Source organism: Acomys russatus, chromosome 4 (assembly GCF_903995435.1).
Source record: "Acomys russatus chromosome 4, mAcoRus1.1, whole genome shotgun sequence".
In the NCBI taxonomy this organism is placed as follows: Eukaryota; Metazoa; Chordata; class Mammalia; order Rodentia; family Muridae; genus Acomys; species Acomys russatus.
In genome coordinates, this window is record NC_067140.1 from 2454924 (window position 1) to 2475604 (window position 20681).

Below are 20681 nucleotides of genomic sequence, written 5' to 3' on the forward strand. Positions count from 1 at the left end.
TCCCTGGAGTCCAGGGCTGAGACCCTTGGATCTGAATGTGAGCCTCTGGCTCTTTGTCTCGGCTCCAGCTACCTTTTCCTCCCCGTCTGGATGAAAGCACATCCTGAGTATGCTATAGCCATTGCTGCAGCCTGGGGGGGGGGGGAGGCTGGCAAAGGATGGGGCTCTGCCGCTCCAAGTAACCTATCCCTAACTGTCACTCGGTCCTAGAGATGACGCTCCTAGTCAGGCTGGCTCAGTGGTGAGACACGGAAGGCAGAAGTACAAATAAAGGGTTGTGGTTCAACCAACCTGCGCTCAGATCCCAGCTCCCCACTATGCAGCTGCCCGACCTCAGTGAGTGCATATCCAGCCACATACAGACGTCTACGGGGTACTGACTGTAGTTGACCTGTCCAGTTCCTGCGCTGAAAATTCTAAGAAAAAAATACCCACGAACAGAACACACAGGAACCTTTTCTTATTGTTATCCCACACACAGTGCAACAGGACTATTTACAAACAGTTACACTGTATGTGGCCTTGTTTGTGACCCCAAGGTTAAGTAGTGTCTTAGTTACTTTTCAATTGCTATGACAAAAACGCCACGCCCAAGGCAGCTTAAAAAACAAAAACAAGCATTTAATTTGTGGTCTATGGTTCCAGAGGGTTGAATCCATGGCCATGACGGCAGGCAAGCATAGCACAGGAGCAGCAGCCAAGAACCTGTATCTTCATCCATAGCATGAGGCAGAGAGAGAACTAATTGGGAATAGCGTGGGCTTTCGGAAACCCCCAAGCCTGGTCCCACGGCACACCTCCTCCAACAAGACCACACCTCCTAATCCTTCCCAAACAGTGCCACCGACTAGAGAACAAGCAAGCATTCAGATATATAAGCCCATGGGGGCCACTCTCCTTCAAACCACCATGCATGCCCATACGCTGTTATACAAGAGGCTTAACACCTGCAGATTGGGGGGGCTCGAGGTGGCGGAATATCAAGGGATGATTGTTTTGTGTCAACTACTGTTTCAAAGCACAGGGAGACCTCAGCAGTCAAGACAGCCATTACTCAGGAGAAGTTTCCATTCTGAAGGCTGTGGGATTCCAAAGACTCTCTGGAATAGACATTCTTGGCAGAGGAACCAACAAGGAGGAAGGTCCTTAGGCTGGGACAAACAGAGGGCAGTGACCAAGTGGAGAAGAGTGGGTGCTGAGGTCAGAGGGTGGAGGTCTAGACCACCAGGGTAGGCTTACTGTAATTGACTTGTCCTGGTTGTACATTAAAATTATTAAGGAAAAAAATATCTGTTGACAGAACAGACAGGGACCTTTTCTTGTTGTTGCCTAAACAGTCCAACAGAACTCTACTTACAAACATTTAAATTGTATGTGCTTGTATGTGAGCCTAGGGCTATATGCTTGGATGGTGCTGTTTTTCTGGATTCAGGCTGGGATGTGACTGGGGGAGCATGCTCAATTGGGTCTGCCTTTCCAGGCCCCCATGTGTTGAGGGGCTTTTTTCTTACTGTTCCCTAAACAACACAGCAGAAGAGCTATTTACAAAGAGTTACACTGTAAATAGCCTTGCATATGACTTCAAGCTTGTTGAGCCTGGGCCGGGAAGTCACTGGGCAAGCATGCTCAAGCCAGTCTGCCATCCCAAATACTTCTACAGAGAAGAGACAGGAGAGGCAGTAAGGAGAGAGAGGTTGACAGCCCTGACAGAGACAAGGCTGGTAGCTGGGAGGAGTGGGAGCTTCACGGAAGAGGAACCCAAGTTTGCTTGTGTGTCAAAAGAATTAAAGGGTAGATGGCTCTGTCCACAGTTGTCACACCCAGCAGATGACAGGTCCTTCACCTCCTGCCCTCAGCTTCAAGGGGGACTTCTGTCATAGAAACTCATTGTGCTAGCTAGTTTTATGTCCACTTGACACAAGTCTTCTGAGTGGAGGGAGCTTCAATTAAGAAAATGCTTATGTGAGAGGCCGTGGGCGGGCCTGTGGGCATTTTTAAAATTAGTGATTCCTGGGACAGCTCACTGTGGATGGCCGTCCCTGGTCCCTGCGCTGGCTGAGCAAACTATGGAGAGCAAGCCAATAAGTACCAGTAAGTACGCAGTACCCATGCGTGCCCTCTGCTTCAGCTCTCGCCTCCAGGTTCCCGACCATGGAGTTTGAGTCCCTGTCCTGACTTCCCTCGATGAACTGATAATGGAAGCCAAATAAATCCCTTTTTCCTCCTTAACTTGCCTTTTGGCCATGGTGTTTCATCGCAGCAACAGAAACCTTAACCAAGACTCTCACGGCCGTTCCTCTCGAAGCGTCCTCTACCCACAGCCTTGCCTTGTCCACTCCTCCCAGTCGCGGTTTCTTAGCAGCTTTTAGAGGACCACAAGGCAGGAATGGACAGGGAGAGGCAGGAGTTTCTACTCCGAGCCACAACCCACCTGGCTCTTTACCATGCGTGCTTTGACCAGCCCCTTACCACTCGGAGCCCCACTCATCTGTGCAAACGGGGTAGGTATGCCCCATATCGTGTAGGTGCGTCACTAAACTCACTGTCACACTCTCCAGGTCACTATACAGGGGTGTGCGTGGCTCAGAGACGATGGCTCACTAGGCCACATCACGCAGCACTAAGCACCAACTTTATCCTTAGAACCCAGGTGCCTTAAAGTTACCACGCTTTGACATATCACATCTGCGTAAGAGCTTCAGCTGGGGACGGAATGAATGATGGCTCAGAGGCTAAAAGCACTGGCTGCTCTTCCAAAGGTCCTGAGTTCAATTTCCGGCAAACACATGGTGGCTCACAACCATCCATAATGAGATCTGGTGCCCTCTTCTGGCATGCGGGAGTTACATGCAGGTAGAGCACTGTATACATAACAAACAAATAAATAAATCTTTTAATACATAAGCGTTTGAAAGGAGAAATAAGAAAGATCTTCAGCTGGTGTTAAGGCTGTGTGCGGCGTTAGTTTTGAGCATTCCGTACACTAGAGAGAGATGCCAGCCTCCTGGGATACATGGCTGTCATCAACACTAGCTGAGTGCTTTGTGTCTTTCAGTGATCTCCAGGACACCGTACTGTCAGGTGCTATCACTCCTGACAGACAGCAGGGACAGTCGAGTGTGAAGTATTTGCACCCAAGCACGGCTGTAGCAGAGCTGGGATCTGAGCCCAGGCCTGTCTCAGCCCTAGTCACAGGTCCTTGCCTGGGGACTGACACTCGCCATTCTGTTGAGCACTCCTGTGTGTTAGTGTGCTTTCCTCATTTCCAGGCTATTTTAGGAATCAGCCCACAGAGGCACAGGAAGGAGGCGTGGCTTACGCAGGGCATGGAGAATGGCGGCACCCACGGCCCCACTACCACTGGCTCCAGAGCACACTCGAACTCACTAGACAGCTGCAGCACTCAGCAATGCTAGAGCCCTTTCCAGTGTGTCTCTGCTCCTGCCATCGGCTATAGGGAAGATGGGGGCTCAGAGACAGGGGGTGGTCGCCCCCTGTGATCTGGGGTCCCAGACTTAGCTTGATTTCCTCTTGCATTGCTGGGGTATAGCCTCTTCTGAAATAGGCATTAGAGCCTCCCCACGAGCCTTGGATTGTGATCTGGGCCCTATGAGAAATCAATCCAAGTGTGGACGTAGCCCAGCCCAGGCAGTGGCACTCAAGAGAGCAGGTCTCCCCAGCCAGAGGCCAGCCCATCATCTGCCCTTGGCTAGCTGATGCCTGGCCCCCTGGCCCTTACTTTGTCAAGCTACTGTTTTGGGATGCAAGAGTGCTGGGGTTTTGGCTGTTTTCAACCTACAAAAATGGCAAGTGCATATCCTGAAGTTACTGCTTTCAATCTGTTTGCTGCACTGTGGGATGTGGGTAATTCAGGTTCCATGAGTGGTGGCTGTGAGGCTGCTGTGCTTTGGAGCTCAGGTGCCAGGGCCAGGAAGGATCTCAACCTTTCCTGTGCAGCTGTGGACAACTTACTTGGCCTCTCTGGGCCACATAGCTTCTCACGGGCTTATTCATCTAAAAGGTGCAGGCACCTTGGGTGTCAGGGTCCCTTAGCCGCTGTTTGGTCCTCTCCACGTGGGTCACTGAATAGCCTCCCAGCCCTGTCCAATCCTTGAATAGGCCTTGAGAAGGAACGGCTCTTACCCACGTCTACAGAGGCAGAGTGCAGCGGAGAGGCTCACTGGTTGAAGGATTAGAAGTTGCCATTCCGCAGTTCTCCCAAGAAAACCCAGGGACATATGATCTCGGTTATGGGCAGATTGTGTGGGGAGAGCTGGGTGAGGAACATGCTCCAAGAGTTGCCACGCCAGACCATCTCTCATCTCGACAACATCCACAGCCACGTCTCTGGATGAAGGACTAGCCTTGAAACTATGAAAACTTTAACACAAGCCCTAACCAAGACCCCAGACCCTACGTAGTAGCTGCACATTCCCCAGGCCACTGGAGAGCTGTGAAGGCACCTGACCCTGGGTACCGGCTGCCTCGCTCCATCTGTGAAGGGTCTCTTGATGTCTTCCGACACTGATGCTGTCTGGGTAAAGGCAAGGCAGGCTAGCATCCCTCATCTACACCATGGAAACAGAGGCTCTAAGATTCCTTCTCAGACTTCCCAAGCTCTGGAACAGCTAGCTGTCCTTGGCCATTAGTCCTTCTGTACCTCAATGACCACCAATAGCTGATGACTTGGGGCTGGTCTTTTCCCGCTGCCACCCCCGTTTTTGCAAGTGTTGATCTTGAGGTCTCCTCTGGCCTTTATGCATCCCCAGCCTCCAATATTCTACAGTTCCACTCAGGAACTCCAGAGAGAAAGCAAGTGCGGATTGCACTATAAATAAACTGTACAGTTCTGTGCAGGAAAAGCTGGCTAATGACAGCACTCAACGCTGCACAGTATGTGAGTTTGGAGCCAGAAAGACCCAAGTGTGTGTGTGTGTGTGTGTGTGTGTGTGTGTGTGTGTGTGTGTCTGTCTGTCTGTCTGTCTGTCTGTCTCACCCACACATTTGCTATATGACTCAGTCCCCTGTGAATCCATTTTCTTCCTGTGTTGGGGAGGAGGAACTGTATGCACCAGACTGGGCTGGGCTGAAGGCCAATGTGAAGACACCTTGGTGGTGTCTGTCCCAGTCACTACTCCGAGGTGTCTAACGCAGGAAGACCCTCAAGGCCCAGACTCTAGATGATTCCAACTTTCCAGAGGACCATGTCCAAGTGTGCCGGGAAGGGTACGGCACCATGGTGACTAGAAGCAGACCTCAGGAGCTGCTTATGTGTGTCCTGGGGAGAGTGGAGCTGGAAATCAGACTCCCCGGGCCTACCGCTCCGCTCCTGGGTAGTGCCATGTGGCCTACTGGGCCTTGGTCTCCTCTTCGGAAAATAGGGACCTGCTTCCTTTCATAAGGTCCTATATCTTACATCTGTCCTGCATTAGGTCGACTTGACAGGGTTGAGTCTTTCAGACAGGCACGGCTGTGGGAATGGCATCCGCGTTCTAGTAACAGGAAGAGCACATTTTCAGATGCTGGTGAGACAGCCCAGTAGATAAAGCACTTGCTGTGCAAGTCTGGCGACATAGGTTTGGGTCTCCAGAACCCATGGAAAACCCAAGCAGGTGAGGTGGCCCACCTGTAATCCCAGCACTCAAGAGGTAGAGGCGGCGGCTCCTCCAGGCAAGCTGACTAGCTGGAGAAACCAGAATCAGCAAGCCCCAGGTTCAGTGAGAGACATCAGTTTCAAGCCTTCACACTCATGCACACACATGCGAGTATGCATACATACAGGTATGCACACCACACGGGCATGTACATCACACATACATGCACACGTGCGCAAATAAAGAAATGCATTTTATATTAGCACACACTGTCCACACACCCATACTCATGGGTGCACATGCTACATAGTCACGTGCATGTGCCATTACACATACATGCATGCTCACATGCCGCTGTGCACACAGGCAAGCAGCAGCACACTTCTTAACAGTTGAAAAGCACCCTGCTAGTTTCTGCAGAGTATGGTATACCATGGCCTCTGGCATGATTCCCATGCGGTCCACAAAACTTAGAATATTTACTCTGGTTCTTTACAGAAACACCCCAAACTTTACTCCACTTTCTTCCAGCCTGTTCTGTCCCCTCTCTTCTGTTTTGTTCCACGCCGTTTCATTTAAAAAAAAAAATCTGACTGTAAGTTACTTAGTTGACTGCTGGCTGCCAACAGCTTCAGATCTCAATGTGAACTCCCTTCATAAGGAACAGCAAACCTCTTACACGTGACACCCCAGGTTAGCAATGTATCCTTTCGGAGCCCGCGGAGTCCCTAAGCGATGTCCCTTCTTGGAGCCCTCAGCCAAGAGTGGAACTGCATCTAGCCTGAGAGTCCTGTTGCGACACTGTCCCCGATGGTATTGTAACATCAGGGATAGTGCAGTGCCCACCCATGCTGTCCTCGGACCCATCAGAGCCTGGCCAGGGGAGCTAAGCAAATGCATCATCCCAAACCCCTCCATGACCCAACATTGGTCCTGTCCACAGTGGGACTTCCATCTTCTCCCCGCCAGCTGGTCCCTAGAGTGGCCCGGCTCCCTTCCTCCTGCAGCTCACCACACTGATGCCCCTGCTTGAGGACTGGCTGAGGCTCCTCTTAGACATGACAGTCACTTCCAACCGTTCCTTGCTAGCTCTAGGCACAGGCCAGGGTGCCTCCAAAGCTATGGTTCCGTGACCCAACTCAGCTGCTACAAGTTCTCCACAGGCTGCTGCCCTCCAGCCCCCTTGCCTGGGAAATGGGTCTGCCACAGGCATGGCAGAAGCCCATGTCCTCCGCGGTGCCCTGGTACACCGCCAGCCCTCTCTCGGTGGTCTCTGCATCTCTGGTGCCTGGGAATGGGGAGGGTGTCTGGATGGCTCCCCAGTGCCATGGCAGGTAAGTGGGAAGCACCTCCCTTTGTACCCAGGCTGGCTTCTGAATGGCTGAGGAGGGAGAGGCCAGGTGTGAAGCTCAGGGCCAGCTGCCCGCTTGCCCTGTGTACTGGCCCCTGCTTTCTAGTTTCATTTGGCTGCTGTCTTTACCAAGAAACCCAGGTCTCAGGGCTGGACTCGCCCACACCACGTGTCAGCACCTGTCAGGCATCACCTCGCTCTGCCCCTTGGTCTGCTTCCCTTTCAGAGCCATGGGAATGCTGATCAGGGCCTGTTCTGCACCCAGCCACTGCTCCCACCTGCAGCCAAGAGGCCCAGGTAACCTGTGTGCATCCCTGCCGTCTGCCACCTGTCTGTCCGAGGGTTGGCCTCTCCTCTGTATCTGCACCCAGGGCCAGTGCTGCCATCCAGCCTTTGCGCACGGCACTCTTGTACCCCCCTGGCAGACCCCTGGAAGCGGATGCCACTCCTTGCCATTTCATGGTAAATCAGATGGGTTCAGGGTTAAAGGGCACGAGGTTGAGGGGAAGCCAACGCTCGGGTGTCCCCTACTGAGCTGTCTCTGCTTTTTGTGCGCTTTCCCTCTGGGACAGCAATATATCTTTCCTGCTACCCAAGGAGGCAGGTTCAGTGGCTCCCACGTCACAGATGAGGGAACCACATCTCAGAGAAGGCTGGTGGCCTGCCCAAGTTTTCATGCCCGGGGTAGGAGAGGACAGAGGATTTGGACCCCAGCCAAACCTACAGGAAGCTCTAGATCTGTGAACTGGGGACACAATTTAGAGTCCCCACTGCCCCACTGCCAGGCACACCAGCTCATTTCAAGAGAAATGTCCCCATCTGGTTCTGATTCACTTATACTTAATTAATCAAAGTGTTTTGTAAGAGACACTCGAGGTCCAAGAACCCCTTTCAAGCCTTTCCTTTCATTCTACTTTGTAGAAACAGAAAAATTAGGTTTCATCAAAACCCAGTGATGACGCTGGAGCCAGAGAAGCCCAGGTCCATGAGAAGTGGACCCCAAGGGAGGCAGCACTGACCAGCATGGCTGGGCCAGGCAGATCCTTGCCCATGGCTGGATATTGGGCCAAAGGCTGAGGTCAAGGGCAGGGTGTGGAGGAGGAAGCTCAGGAAAGCAGGGAAAGATGAGTCTTCCTGCTGGCTTGGCTATCTCAGCTTAGCACCCCTCTGGGCATCAACACAGCCTGGCGGGGAGGGAGGCTGCCCTGTAACGCTTCATGAATAGACATAGGAATGAGTGAGTGAGCGAGCGAGTGAATGAGGCACTGCCCATATCCAAGCCTCCCTCTAAAGGACAACTTCTCTCACCAAAGTCAGATCAGAAGGCTAATGTCGGTAAGACGCTGGAGACCACAAACACAACCTCCCAACCCATGTCTGAGAACCGATCCTTATGCACACGTCTTAGGTTTGAGAAAGGTCACGCCCACCCCACCCCACCGCTCAGCCCCGGCCCCTTCATGGGCCCTGATAAACCCGACAGCCAAGAAGTCAGACAAACCCAACGTTTTCCAAACCCACTTGGCCATGATAACTGTGATTGCCTTGCAGAACAGGCTCTATAGGGAGGTGTAACCTTCACATCAGGGCCAATGGGGAAACTGAGGCTGTGGTAGAAGTGGAGGAGAAACCCTCTCATCCAAGATCACATGGGTATGAATGGGTCAGGAGAGGGCCCGAAGCCCAAGGCTGTCTCCTTTGCATCACACGAACAGTTATAGCCTCGCTGAAGATGCCGGGCAGGTGTGCGCACCTGAGGCTCAAAAGCAGCCTCTTCATCCAGTTGGATGAAGAGGGGCAGCACTCTGCTCCCAGATTCCTTAGAAGGTACTGGTAAGCTGGGCTAAGGGGAAGGACAATTTTCATGTCCCCTGTCCTTTGTCCTGGTCCTTTCATCAGTGAGAAGCATTTTAGACATCTAACTCAGCTCCCCTCCAGGTAGGTAAACTGAGGTTCCGAGAAAGGAATACGGACCCAGCTCCTAGGACCTCACAACACCCATCGTGTAAATCTGAGCCTGCTTTATTGCTGATCTGCTGTGCAGCCTTAGACAAATCAATCCCCTTCTCTGAACTTGTTTCGTCACTGGAAAGTAAGCGCCTCTTCCTGCATTTCCTGGGCTCCTGTTAAGGAGTGAATGACACAACAGACAAGTAACTAGGATGCTTAATAGTGCCCTGCACTACAAGGTTGGTCACCACATGGCAGCTAAAGCTCTACCTCATTGTAGCTATGGTCCTCCTGATGAGATAGAGACTGAAGTCAGTGAAAGGAAAGGATTTTAAAAAATCGTTTCAGAATGGAGAAGTATCTTGGAGGGCTAACGCAGGAAAAACCGAAGTCTCGGGTGCCCTCCCTGAGGTTACCCAGCCAGAACCCTCAAGGGAGGATGTGCATCCTGATAGGCTGGCTGCCATGCCTGGGCTCGGGACAGGAAGAAGTGGCCTTCACCTTCAGGCCCCCGCCCCAAATCCCTGCAGCCCACCAGAGGTCTAGTTGCATCTCTATTCTCTCTGCCCTTTGTCCAACTCCCTTAGGAGTTGGCCCCTGGGTCATGGCCTGTCACTCCCACCCCATACCCGCTCTCCCACAGCCCCTCTGTGAGCCCTGCTCCCTTGCAGGAGCTACAGTGTGTGTGAAAGGCTTTCCACGCAGATGAACCTGAAGCCCTTATGGACAAGGCCTCTCTCACTCTCTCTCACTCTCTGGCATTCAGTATTCTCCAACCCAGGCTCTCAGCCAGAGAGATCAAAGCAGACCTTCCACCTGCCTATTGGACGGTTCAGCAAAGCATCAAGCATGCACGCTGAGGTTCTTGCTGTACAGAGTGAGCCAGCCACTTTGCCATTAGGGCATCATAGGGATCTGAGCAGACAGTGTGAGGCTGACTCTGTTCGTTGTGTGTGTGTGTGTGTGTGTGTGTGTGTGTGTGTGTGTGTTTCAAGACAGGGTTTCTCTGTGTAGCCTTGGCTGTCCTGGACTCGCTTTGTAGACCAGGCTGGCCTCAAACTCACAGAGATCCACCTGCTTCTGACACCCCATCCCCCAGTGCTGAGATTACAGGCATGCCACCACAGTGCCCAGCATGAAGCTGACTTGCAGGATGGGGCAGGGGGTTTGGGGGGGCAGCCTTTAGCTGTTGATTCACAGACAGGCATCCAGAGTACCAGGGCCTGCCCTGTCCAGGCACAGTGCTTGCTGGTCCTCTTGTCCACCCTGCCAACACAGGGTCTGATAACTTTGGTTCTGCAGGGGCAGTCCCAAACACACCTTTGAAAGACAAGGAACTGTGGCGTAGGACCCCAGGGACAGCTCAGAGTCTTAGGTTCAGGTTTCCTAGTGGCTCCAAGAAGTCACAAAGGGAAATTTCTTAAGGCTTCTAGAGGGGACAAGTTTCTTCCAGGTCATCTCCAGAAGACTTCAACTTAAGCACAGGTCTCAGTTAGGCTCACCCAGATCACTTACTTGGTGGGGGGCGGGGAGGGGAGGGGGTAGCTGCGGCAGGTGACTGCATGCGTCAGGATCAGTGATAAAGCTTTATATAGGCCGGGGACCTACTGCTCTTGATGGACCACCCCCCCGCCCCCGCACCTCCACCCCTCGTCCGGTCGTGGATGCCTGGGCTGGTTTCTAAGACACGACTAGCCCTGGCTTCTAGTGCCCTGGAACCATTCTTGGGGGTTTCATCGTCTGTGGAGTTACCTTGGGACACTGCTGGGAGGCTGGGGCTAGTGAGCCTGACCAAACTAGCCCCTTCTCAGTGAAGTGTCCTAAGTCCTGGTTGCTCGACAGCTCCCCCATGCTACCTGAGTCAACAGTCCAGGCACCAGGCACCAGATAGATGTCCGCCAGGCTACCACGAGTCCGCCCGCTGGGCCGGCCCTGCAGCGCCTACCCCACCACCAGCCCGACCACATCTGTACCTTGCTTCTTCCTCCGGTACAGGGCGAGCATGTCCACCGCGTGGGCGACGAGCAGCAGCAGCAGGCAGAGTGGCGCCCGCATCTGGGCAGCCTGGTGCTCCTGGAGCCCCGACGGCCTGGCAGCCGCTGTACAGGGATGGATTGTGGCACGCGTTGAGCATCCGCGGGTCGCTGTTAGCTGCGGCCACCCGGGACCCGCCGTGCGCCCAGGGCGCGGTGGGTCGAGTGAGGGCGTCAGCGTGGCCGCGCCGCCGGGGCGGGGAGGAGCCGGCGGCTGGGCGGCGCTTAACCCTCGGGGGGCCCGTGCGTGTGCTGACAGTCCTGCTCGCCCCGCGCAGTCCCACGCCCCTCGCATGAGCTTAGGCCGGCTGCAGGTATGCTCGCGCACACGCAGTACTGCACAAACACCGGGACAGACTCTCCTGCCATTTTTGGTCTTCCTCCTCCTCCTGCCCCCAAGATCCTCCTGGATTGTTTTTCTCCTTGTCCCCTGACTGCCCCTTGGCCTCTCTCTGGAGCACTGTCTCCACCTGGCTGGGCTTGGGTTCTCTGGTGTCTGCCTCCCCATCTTTCAGCTTGGAAGTGTGAGCCCGCTGCCGCTCCATTCTTTCCATTTTCTTTCTAGATATCCTAAACAATTTGTGCTTACTCTGAGCGTTTCCTGCTGCAGCCTTGGAGAGCCCCTACACTTTGACCCAGTGTCTAACATGTCATAAATTTGCTTATTAAGGGGCCTGGGACCCAGGAGTGTATTTCTTCTTCCAGCCTTATCTCCAGGATTGGGGTTGATTTTAATCTTTTCAGTGTCAAATTGCTCCTCCAATAAAACAGTATCGTCCTGCCTCCTGTTACCCTGTGAACCAAGCCCAACCGCAGCAAAGCTACTACAGACTATGCCTGAGACTTTACATGCACTAAAAGCTTCAGAGCAGCTAACTTTCTGTTTTGACTGATTGTCCATTCCAGGTGTCTCTAGGGGACACTTAGAGAGACCAAGTGACAGCAGGTCAATCTCCTTTCAGCTTCTTTCTCAGCACACAGTCTCATCACAGAGGGGTAGAGAGAGCCTTGGAGGCCTAAAGGACAGTCAAGCTTCCTGTTTGATCCAGGTGTGACTGACAGGAAGGGGTCCTGAAGCCACTGTCCTTCTGCCCCTACACCCCAGCCCACATGAACATACCTACCGCTGGTCAGCTGCAGGCAAACATCTCACGGCGCCTTCTCTGCTGGGTTCTGATGCCGTCTCTCTTTCAGCTCAAGTCTCCAACATCTCAAGGTGTTTTGCAAGCATGTCGAGCCTTTTCTGTTGATTTTTGTAAGACAGTGTGTTATGCATCCCAGGCTAAGAATGACCTTGAACTCCTGACCGTATTTCCTCCGCTTCCCAAGTGTTGATGTTACAGGTTGTGTAATTTCGCTTCCTCTTACATCCTGGCCACTCCAGGGACTGGTGGCCTAACGCCACTCCTCCACTGAGGCTTTCAGGACCTAGGCATGGTTTGACCCTGCTCCAGGAAGTTCTCCCTAATTCTCAGCCCAGTACCTCCCCTGGGCATCCATAATTCCCTGTTTTAGCCATCTTAACACACTGATAAGTAGATATTTCTGTTTCTTCCTCTGCCCCACTTTCCCATGCCTCCCCTTGGTTCCCACTCTTCAGGTACAGGTCCTTTACAGATCTTCCGCTGTGGCTCTGTCTAGAAAACTCTTCTCCAGGTCCCCCCAGAACTTAGCTCCAGCATGGCCTCCCCCAGAAACCCTCTCCCATCACTGCAGAAGTACAGGACACTCACTTCACTTGCCATCTCATCCTCCTCTGCTCTCTACCATGCCAGGCACCTTTGGCCTGCTTCAGGCTGCAGCTCACTTGCTTGTGAGATACAGGGTAGCAACCACCCGTGTCTTCTCCACGTGCCCGGTGCATAAAGTGATTACTCAATACTCTTGAAATGAGTAAAAGTATGAGTGAGTGAGTTGAACGAATGAAGGGCTGAGCATGCATTAACCCCCAGACTCCTTGTGGTACCTTTGCTGTGGTTTGAATGAAAATGTTCCCCATGGCCTCGGATGTTGAGGACTTGGTCCCTAGTTGGTAGTGGGGCTTGAGTAGGCTTAGGAGGTGTGGCTTTGTGGGAGGAAGTATGTCACTGGGGGCGGGCCTTGGGGTTTGAAGTCTCACACCATTCCCTGTTCTCTCTCTGTCTCTCTCTCTTTGTCTCTGTCTCTCTCTGTCTGTCTCTCTGTCTCTGTCTCTCTGTCTCTGCCTCTGTCTGTCTGTCTGTCTCTCTCTCTCTCTCTGTCTCTGTCTCTCTCCTGTTTGCAACTTGTGATGTGAGCTCTCAGCTTTCAGCTGCATCTACCATGTCTGCTATGTTGTTTACACCATTATGTACCCTGAAATCTTAGAACCCTAAGAACAAATGAACCCTTCCTCCTATAAGTTACCTTAGTCACAGTGTTTTAGCACAGAAATAGAAAAGTAACACCTCAAGAATTTTCTAATCTTGTAAGCCCCTCCAGCATCTGATTTTGAGGAATTCAAGGCCCCAAACTCAGGGGATGTTTTCCCTCCCTTAGATGCTCAGGGGGGTTCACTGTCATCTTTAGGGGTTGCCGAGTACCTCAGCTTGCCATCCAGACCCTCCCCAGTATAACTGCCTGGGGAGGACATTAAAGTCAGGGATGCTGACGTCTCTATAGGAGCAGTGGGGCCAAGGGTGTAGGGACTACTGGGTACTGTCAAGAATAGTGGCTTATAGCATATGCAATAGGCTAAATCCTCTCAGACTCATAGGCTCAGCTACGATGTGGGCATCATTCACACAGCAGTCCCTCCTCAGCCATGGTTTTTTTCCCCCACAACTTTAGTGTCAATTAATAAAGTCTGCACATATGAAATGGAAAATTACAGAAATAAGTATTCATAGGTTTTAAATTGTGGCCTGTTTTGAGGAATGCACACCTCCTCTTTAATTGGTCCTGGATTCACGTAACACCATGTTCAAGCGTATGCATTCTGTACATTCGCCAACTTCCTGTCAATCCCTTAGTTGGCTAGGCAGTGCTTGTATCCAAGTCAGCGAGGTCTTTTAATAATGGTCCCAAGTAATGACACCAGCGATTCATGTATGCCAGAGAGAAGCCAGGAAGGGCTTCCTTTAAGCAGAAAGGTGAACCAAAATAGGACATATCGAATGAGAGGGTATATTATATCCATTTGGCTTTTTATTAAAGTATATTGTTACATTTTTTTTTCTCTATTTAATTAGCTGGTGTTGTTAATCTTGTACTATGCCTAATTTACAAATGGAACTTTATCACAGGTTGGGTGTATAGGAATAACGGTGTATAAATAGGTGTAGTGTACTTTGTTTCAGACATGCACTAGGTATCTGGAAGAGGGGAACTGCTCTACATAGTTTCAAGTTTCCTGAGAAGGGCACTGGTTTATGGAGAGGGCAGAGCTGTTCACTTATGTCCTGTTGACCAGCACTCTGCTTTCTTGCATGGGTGCCTGGGAAATGTAGTCTCGTCCACTAGCTGGAGTCCACACAGTAGCAACAGGAAGAGTGGGTGGACATCTGAAACCAGGACACCTGGGCTTTCCATCAGGCTGAGTCCAGGCTCCCCCGAGCCTGCTCAGATGACCACCAGCCCAGGTTTGCCAGCCACTGTATTGTTTCCAGAATGCTGTGTTATTCCACGGCGTGGGGCTTGCTTTCAGCATCACCACCGTCAAGATTCCTAACAAAGCCACCACCACAGGACTCCCTCGTGGTCCCCTCACGGCTCTGCCCTTTCTCTCCCTAGCAACCACTCATCTGTTCTCCATCTCTGTAATTACGTTGTTAACACAAATATTATGTAACGGGATTGTGAAGTGTGTACAGTTTGAGACAGGCTTTCTGAACTCAGCACAATTCCCCTGAGTGCCACCCATTTTGTCCACATGCTGCAGTCAACTGCTTTTTACTGATGAGTGGCCTTCCATGATGGTGGACATCAAGTGTGGCCATCTAGCCTTTCACTCTGTTAAAGACATTCGTGCCATTTTCAAATTTGGTTATCGAGAACAAAGCTGCGGTCTTTCTAAAAAATGTACTAGATAAAAAAGCTCTGTGTTTGATATTGTGATTTTCAAATGTTTTCTCCTGCTCTGTAATTTGTCTTTTCATTTGCTTACCAGACTCTCTCACAGAGCAAAGATATTTAACTTCCAAGGAGTCTAGTTGATCAGCCTTTCCTTGCCATAAATTATACTTTGTGTTCTAGTTTGCTTTCCTGTTGCAGTGACAAACACCACAACCAAAAGCAAGCTGGGCAGGAAATGGTTTATTTCAGCCTACAGGTTGTGGTCCACCACTGAGGGAGTCAGGACAGGAGCTCAAGGCAGGACCTTGAAGAGAAACCATGGAGGAACCCCACTGACTAGGTTGCTGTGCTAGCTTAAGGGATGGGATTGCCCGTAGTGGACTAGGCCCTCTGACATCGGTTAGCAGTTATGAAAATACCTCCACAGACATGCCCACAGGCCAGTCTGAGGGGAGCAGGTCCTCATTAGAGTTTCCCTCACCCAACGTGTGTCAAGGTGACAACCAAGTTTAGCCACCACACTTTAGGTTTCAAGTCCAAGAACATTTTCTAGAGCCAGGTGTCAAAGGCTTTCTCCTATGATTTCCTAAAATGATATGACACTGAGTGATGGTGGCACACACCTTTACTCCCAACACTCAGGAGGACAGCCTGGTTTATAGAACTAGTTCCAGGACAGCCAGGCCTACACAAAGAAATCCTGTCCTGAAAAACAAAACAAAACAAAACAAACAAACAAAGAAACCAAACGAAAAAACCCAATAAACAACCAAACAAATAAGATATGTCTATGACCATGATTTGCTTTGAATTTGTTTTTGTGAAAAGTGTGGGGCTTAGGTCAAGGTTCACTTTCCCCTTGGGAATACCCAGTTGCTCCCATAGATTGTGGTTTTGTTTAGTATTCTGCCTCTATTTGAACTTCTTGCACTCTTTTACCACAAGTTAAGAGGGGATATTTATATGCATCTGTTGTGGGATTTTTCTATCTTGTTCTGTGGACTGTATGCCTTTTTGCCTATCTACACTAGGGGCTTTGGAGATGGCTAAGTCAACAATGTACTTGCCAATATAAGCATGTAGACCTGAGATCCCAGCACCCGTGAATAAAGATGGACTTAGCTTGCCTGGAATTGCAGTGCTGGGGAAGTGAAGTCAGGAAGTTCCCCAGGGATCCAGCCCAGTCAGTAAGCCTGAGGGTTAAGATAGAATGAAACAAAAAACGCCCAACATTGACCTCTTGCCTCTACATGTAAATCACAGGCACACATGTGCAAGCACACACACACACACACACACACACACACACACACACACACACTGCTACTACTGCTGCTGCTGCTACATTGTCTTGATTACTGTGACTATACAGTAAGGTCTTGAATTTAGTTAGGCCTATTCCTCTTACCTAACTCTTTTTCAAAATTATTCTAGCTGTTCTATTTCTTTTGTCTTCCTATATACATGGAAACAAACTTCTGAAATGACTTAGTTAGTATCTATTAAAAAAAAAAAACCTTACTGAGAATTATATTGCTTTTGTCTATCAATTTGGGAGAAATATCTTCAATCTCCTGTGTTGTCGCATGCACAGGAGACATGGTACGAGTCTCTGTCCACCTCCTTTGGTTTCTTAAGTCAGAGCTTCACCATTTTAACACAGCATTCACGTCTGTGTTTTGTCAGGTTCAAATTAATTTCATTTCTTTGTTCTACTAACACGTTTAAATGCTGTTGGATTTTAAATTTTGCTGTCTCCATCTTCATTGCTAACATAGAAATATAGACAATTTTGTGTATTGGCCTTCTATCTTGTCACTTTGCTAAACTTGATTAGTTCTGTGAGTGCATATACATATGTATATATTCATAAAACTAGCATATATATATTATTCTGTATATAAAGTTTTTTCATAGATGGTCATAGGGACTATTTTCCTTTCTTTCTGAACTTGGTGCCTCTTTTTCTTTGTTTTTTCCTTATTGAATGGTGACAACGTCCAGCGCTATGCTGACGGGGACGGATGAGAACAGACATCCTTGTCTTGTTCCCGTTCTGAGTGGGAAGACATCCAGTCCTCACCAGTGAGCATGACATTACCAGTCAGGCTTTTGTGGATGTTTTTCATCAAGTTGTGGAAACTCTTCTGGTTGCTGTTTTCTGGTTGGTAAGATTATGAATGGATTTTGGGTTTGTCAGTTTTTGTGCATATTGATATAACCATTTAACTTTTCTTTTTAACCCTTTGGGTGTCATACATTACCTCCTCTAGTGGAACAAGCCCCGGGTGGACATGGCTTCCTTAGCTCTTTTTTTCCTGAGTGTTTTTAAGGACTTCTGCGAGCATGTTTTTGAAGGCTCATGGCATGTGTCTTCCCTTTGTGTTCTCTCTTGGCCTGATTCAAGTATCAGCGCTTAATAGAAGTCTTGGAAACCACAGAAGAGCAAAGCAGACAGAAAGGAATTGCAAAGACTCTGAGGACTGCCCTGACGCTGTGATTTAACTCCTTAATTGATTAATTAGGGTTTTTGAGACAGGGCCTCACCATGTAGCCCCAGGTGTTCTGGAACTTGCTCTGTAGACCAGGCCGGCTTTGACCTCACAGAGATCCACCTATCTTTGCCTCCGAAGTACCAGGTTTAAGGCGTGCACCACCACCCTGGCTTTATCTTGTCCTTGTAACTCAGTGCTTGAAGGTCACTTGGAGCCATCCTTGTGTTCCACTTCAGCAATGAGGACTATTAAATCACGTGGTGTAAAGGCCGGGCTTGTAACTCTGTGAAAGAGCGCTTGCTTAGTGTGTCCTAAGGCCCTGGGTTTGATCCCCAGCACATAAGAGCAAACAAACAAATACACGAGTACATAAAAAGAAACGATGTAATAAGAATTGACGTTTCCTGACATAAAAGCCCAAATATCCAGGATATAATAGAGAATTATTTGTCATAACGAGAATCAGATAACCACAATTTTAATGAGAAAGTACACTCAACTGATGCTAATATCAAGATAATTAAGATGTTGAAATCGTCTGACGAGGATTTGAAGCAGCCGTCACAACAGTGTTCTTGTATATGGAAACACAAATTCTCTTGAAACAAATAAAAGCATAGAAAACCATGGCAAGGGGAGAAAAAGGAACCAAATAGAAATTACGAAGCTTAAAAAAAAATAATTGGAAAAAACAACTTGCTAATAGACTCAATAATAGAGTAGAAATGAGCAGTGATGGACGTAGCCCAGATCCCTCCCCCAAGGGACAGGGTGGCCACAGCATTTCCCAGGCACTGTCCCCTCCTGCAGGAACTGGGGATTGGAATCTTGACTGAGCAGCTGACCTTGCTGGGCCAACTTCCTTTCTGTTTCATGCCTATTTCCTGTCCTGTGTGGGATAGGGGGTCAGTTTCCACGTGAACGTCATCACAACTCTTGAGGGCACTATCTGCCAAGGCAGTTCTTAGACCAAGGCAGGATGAGAGCTCAAGGTAAGTCGTAGGCAGTGCAGGAGAGCTGGGAGCAACTTTGAACCCAGAGAACGTTCTAACTGCATGAGGTAAGCAGAGATGTTGAACCTCTCAGCCTCTCCTCAGGACTTCACGTCAGTCCCCTTTTCAATCAAAGCCCCGAAACCTCCACCTTCATTTCTTGTGTGTCTGGCTTTTGGGGGTGGGGGAAGCAAACAGGCCTTCCTTATGGGGTATTCAGGCACACAGTTTCAAGCCAGCCTGCCCCTCCTGTGCTAACTGCTGAGGAACCCCAGCCTCCATCCACCACCGACTGGCATGTTGTTATTTTAATACTAGTGAAATACATTGAAAGATTACCCACAAAATACAGGTTATGAGCATCTTGATTGAGACTTTTTTCCATAAACAAAGGAGTTTGATGAGATGGCTCAGTATCACTCTGGGACTCTCTTAACCCTCTGTGTCCTATATGAGTGTAGAATCCACTGGGGCATGGCCTGTTAGGCAAAGACAGACTGCTGGGAGCCATGGTCACCTCTAGGGCTCTATACTGACCAGTGTCTACCACTCTGCTCCATGAAGAATCTCCTAGACACAGCCCCTACCTTCTTTCTCAGTTCCCACAATAGGCATAGACTCGTGAGCCAACCTCCCTCATTGAAGCTGACTTCCCAATTGAAGTATTGCTTAATTGATCCCTGCCTCAGTTTCTCCATAGAAAACAGGGCTAACATAAGTCCACAAGATTGCAATAGCAGGCAGGCAAATGGCTCTGTGGGTAAAGCCTTTTCCATGGGAATCTGCTGGCCTGATGGCCTGACTTTCATCCCCCAGAACCTAGAAGGAGAAAATGGCATTAGCTAAATATATGTGTCGTTCATAGAGGGCAGCAGGGCAGCACGAGGCTGTGCCGTGGAGCTTTAGCTAGTGCTGGTTTCCCAGGTGGAAGAGGGAGCAGAAGTTACAGGGGACTAAGTAAAGTGGAGTGGTGTCCTAACTTTTCTCCGGGGCACTTACACAAACCTCTGCAGTTCACAAAGCTTGCAGGTATGTGCTGCCTCACACGGCCTGATGCTGAACTCTGGCGAGCTTCAGGGCAGGAGTTACGAAAACTAGCATCTGGCAGGCAAATTGACTCAGGCTCTTGGAAGAGCAAGAGCCAGGCTCCGTTTTGGTTAGACTGGGGATCCAGGATGGATCCTGATCCTTGTCACACACTGAAACTTGGACCAATCCTAGAACGATCTAGATGAGGTTCTGTCTTCCCCAGCTATGTCAAGTTGAAAAGCAAATATTAGCCATTACACGGTGCAGTGAACCTGATCCAAGGAAGAACTCTGGCCACGTTATTTATTATAGACTGAAGCCAAGGTTAAAAAAAAAAAAAAAAAAAAAAAAAAAAACCACCTCAATTTTAATAGAACTCAGAGCCTTGAACACTGTTTTGTCCCAGCCTGTGACTCCAGCCCCAGACCGGATTTTGATGCTCGTGATAAGCTGATCCCTAATCCTTGAGACAGACTGAATCTAATATTGACCCCCACATTGACTCAGGATCTTGGCTCCATGCTGAGCCCTAGCTCTGGCTACTGTCTAAGCACATGGGGGACCGCTGACTTAGATGTCCACCCTTACTGCCACCTGTTCGCTCCCAGGTTACTCATCTGTCCAGGAAACAGTGAACCAGAAGATGGACAGGTCCAGGTGTCGTGACAAGGTTCATAAGCCATCACAGGAGTCAGACCCTCTCTTACCTCCTGTGTTTGCAATTCCTAGGCATACCCCAGGGAGAAAAGCCCCAAAGGTCCAAGTCATCCGATGCCAGAGTGATGACACGCACTATTGTCTGGGTAGTTTTCCATTTTGATTATTGAATAAGTCATTTCTGGTTTTGTGTCCAGCCTTGGTCAGCCTGGGGTAGCATTTTTCTTTTCTCTCTGTTGGAAGTTGTGACACTCTTTCAAACAAAGGGCAAACTGGAAAAACAACAGTGAAAATATTTCCAAAATATGTTCACAGTCAAGTTGATCCTTTGGTAATTGGCTGAGGAGAGGAGAGGAGGATTGAAACGTTTTCCATCAGGAGGGGACAGTAGGTCTGTGGTGGGTGGGGGACAGGGATAGGAATGTGGGGGCTGACCAGGGCTGCCAGTCCTTACGCCGAAGAAGGACAGAAGGAGACAAGGGTGGAAGGCTGAGCCCTCAAAGGTGAAGAGGCAAACCACAGGGACGCTCCAGTGTCCTGACTCTGGA

General features: G+C 49.9%; 2 protein-coding genes across 3 annotated transcripts in view; one reads left to right on the forward strand and one right to left on the reverse strand.

Annotated features, from left to right (window-relative positions):
* Positions 1-11062, reverse strand: part of Rspo4 (R-spondin 4) — a 31200-nt gene extending 20138 nt beyond the window's left edge. For both annotated transcript variants that reach the window (XM_051143516.1, XM_051143515.1), the window contains exon 1: positions 10869-11062. In XM_051143516.1, coding sequence (XP_050999473.1) covers positions 10869-10950 — 82 coding nt within the window. In that variant the 5' untranslated portion in view covers positions 10951-11062. The remainder of the gene's footprint in view (positions 1-10868) is intronic.
* The window catches only part of Snph (syntaphilin), a 714025-nt gene that overhangs the window by 454778 nt on the left and 238566 nt on the right, over positions 1-20681 (forward strand). The window lies entirely within an intron of this gene.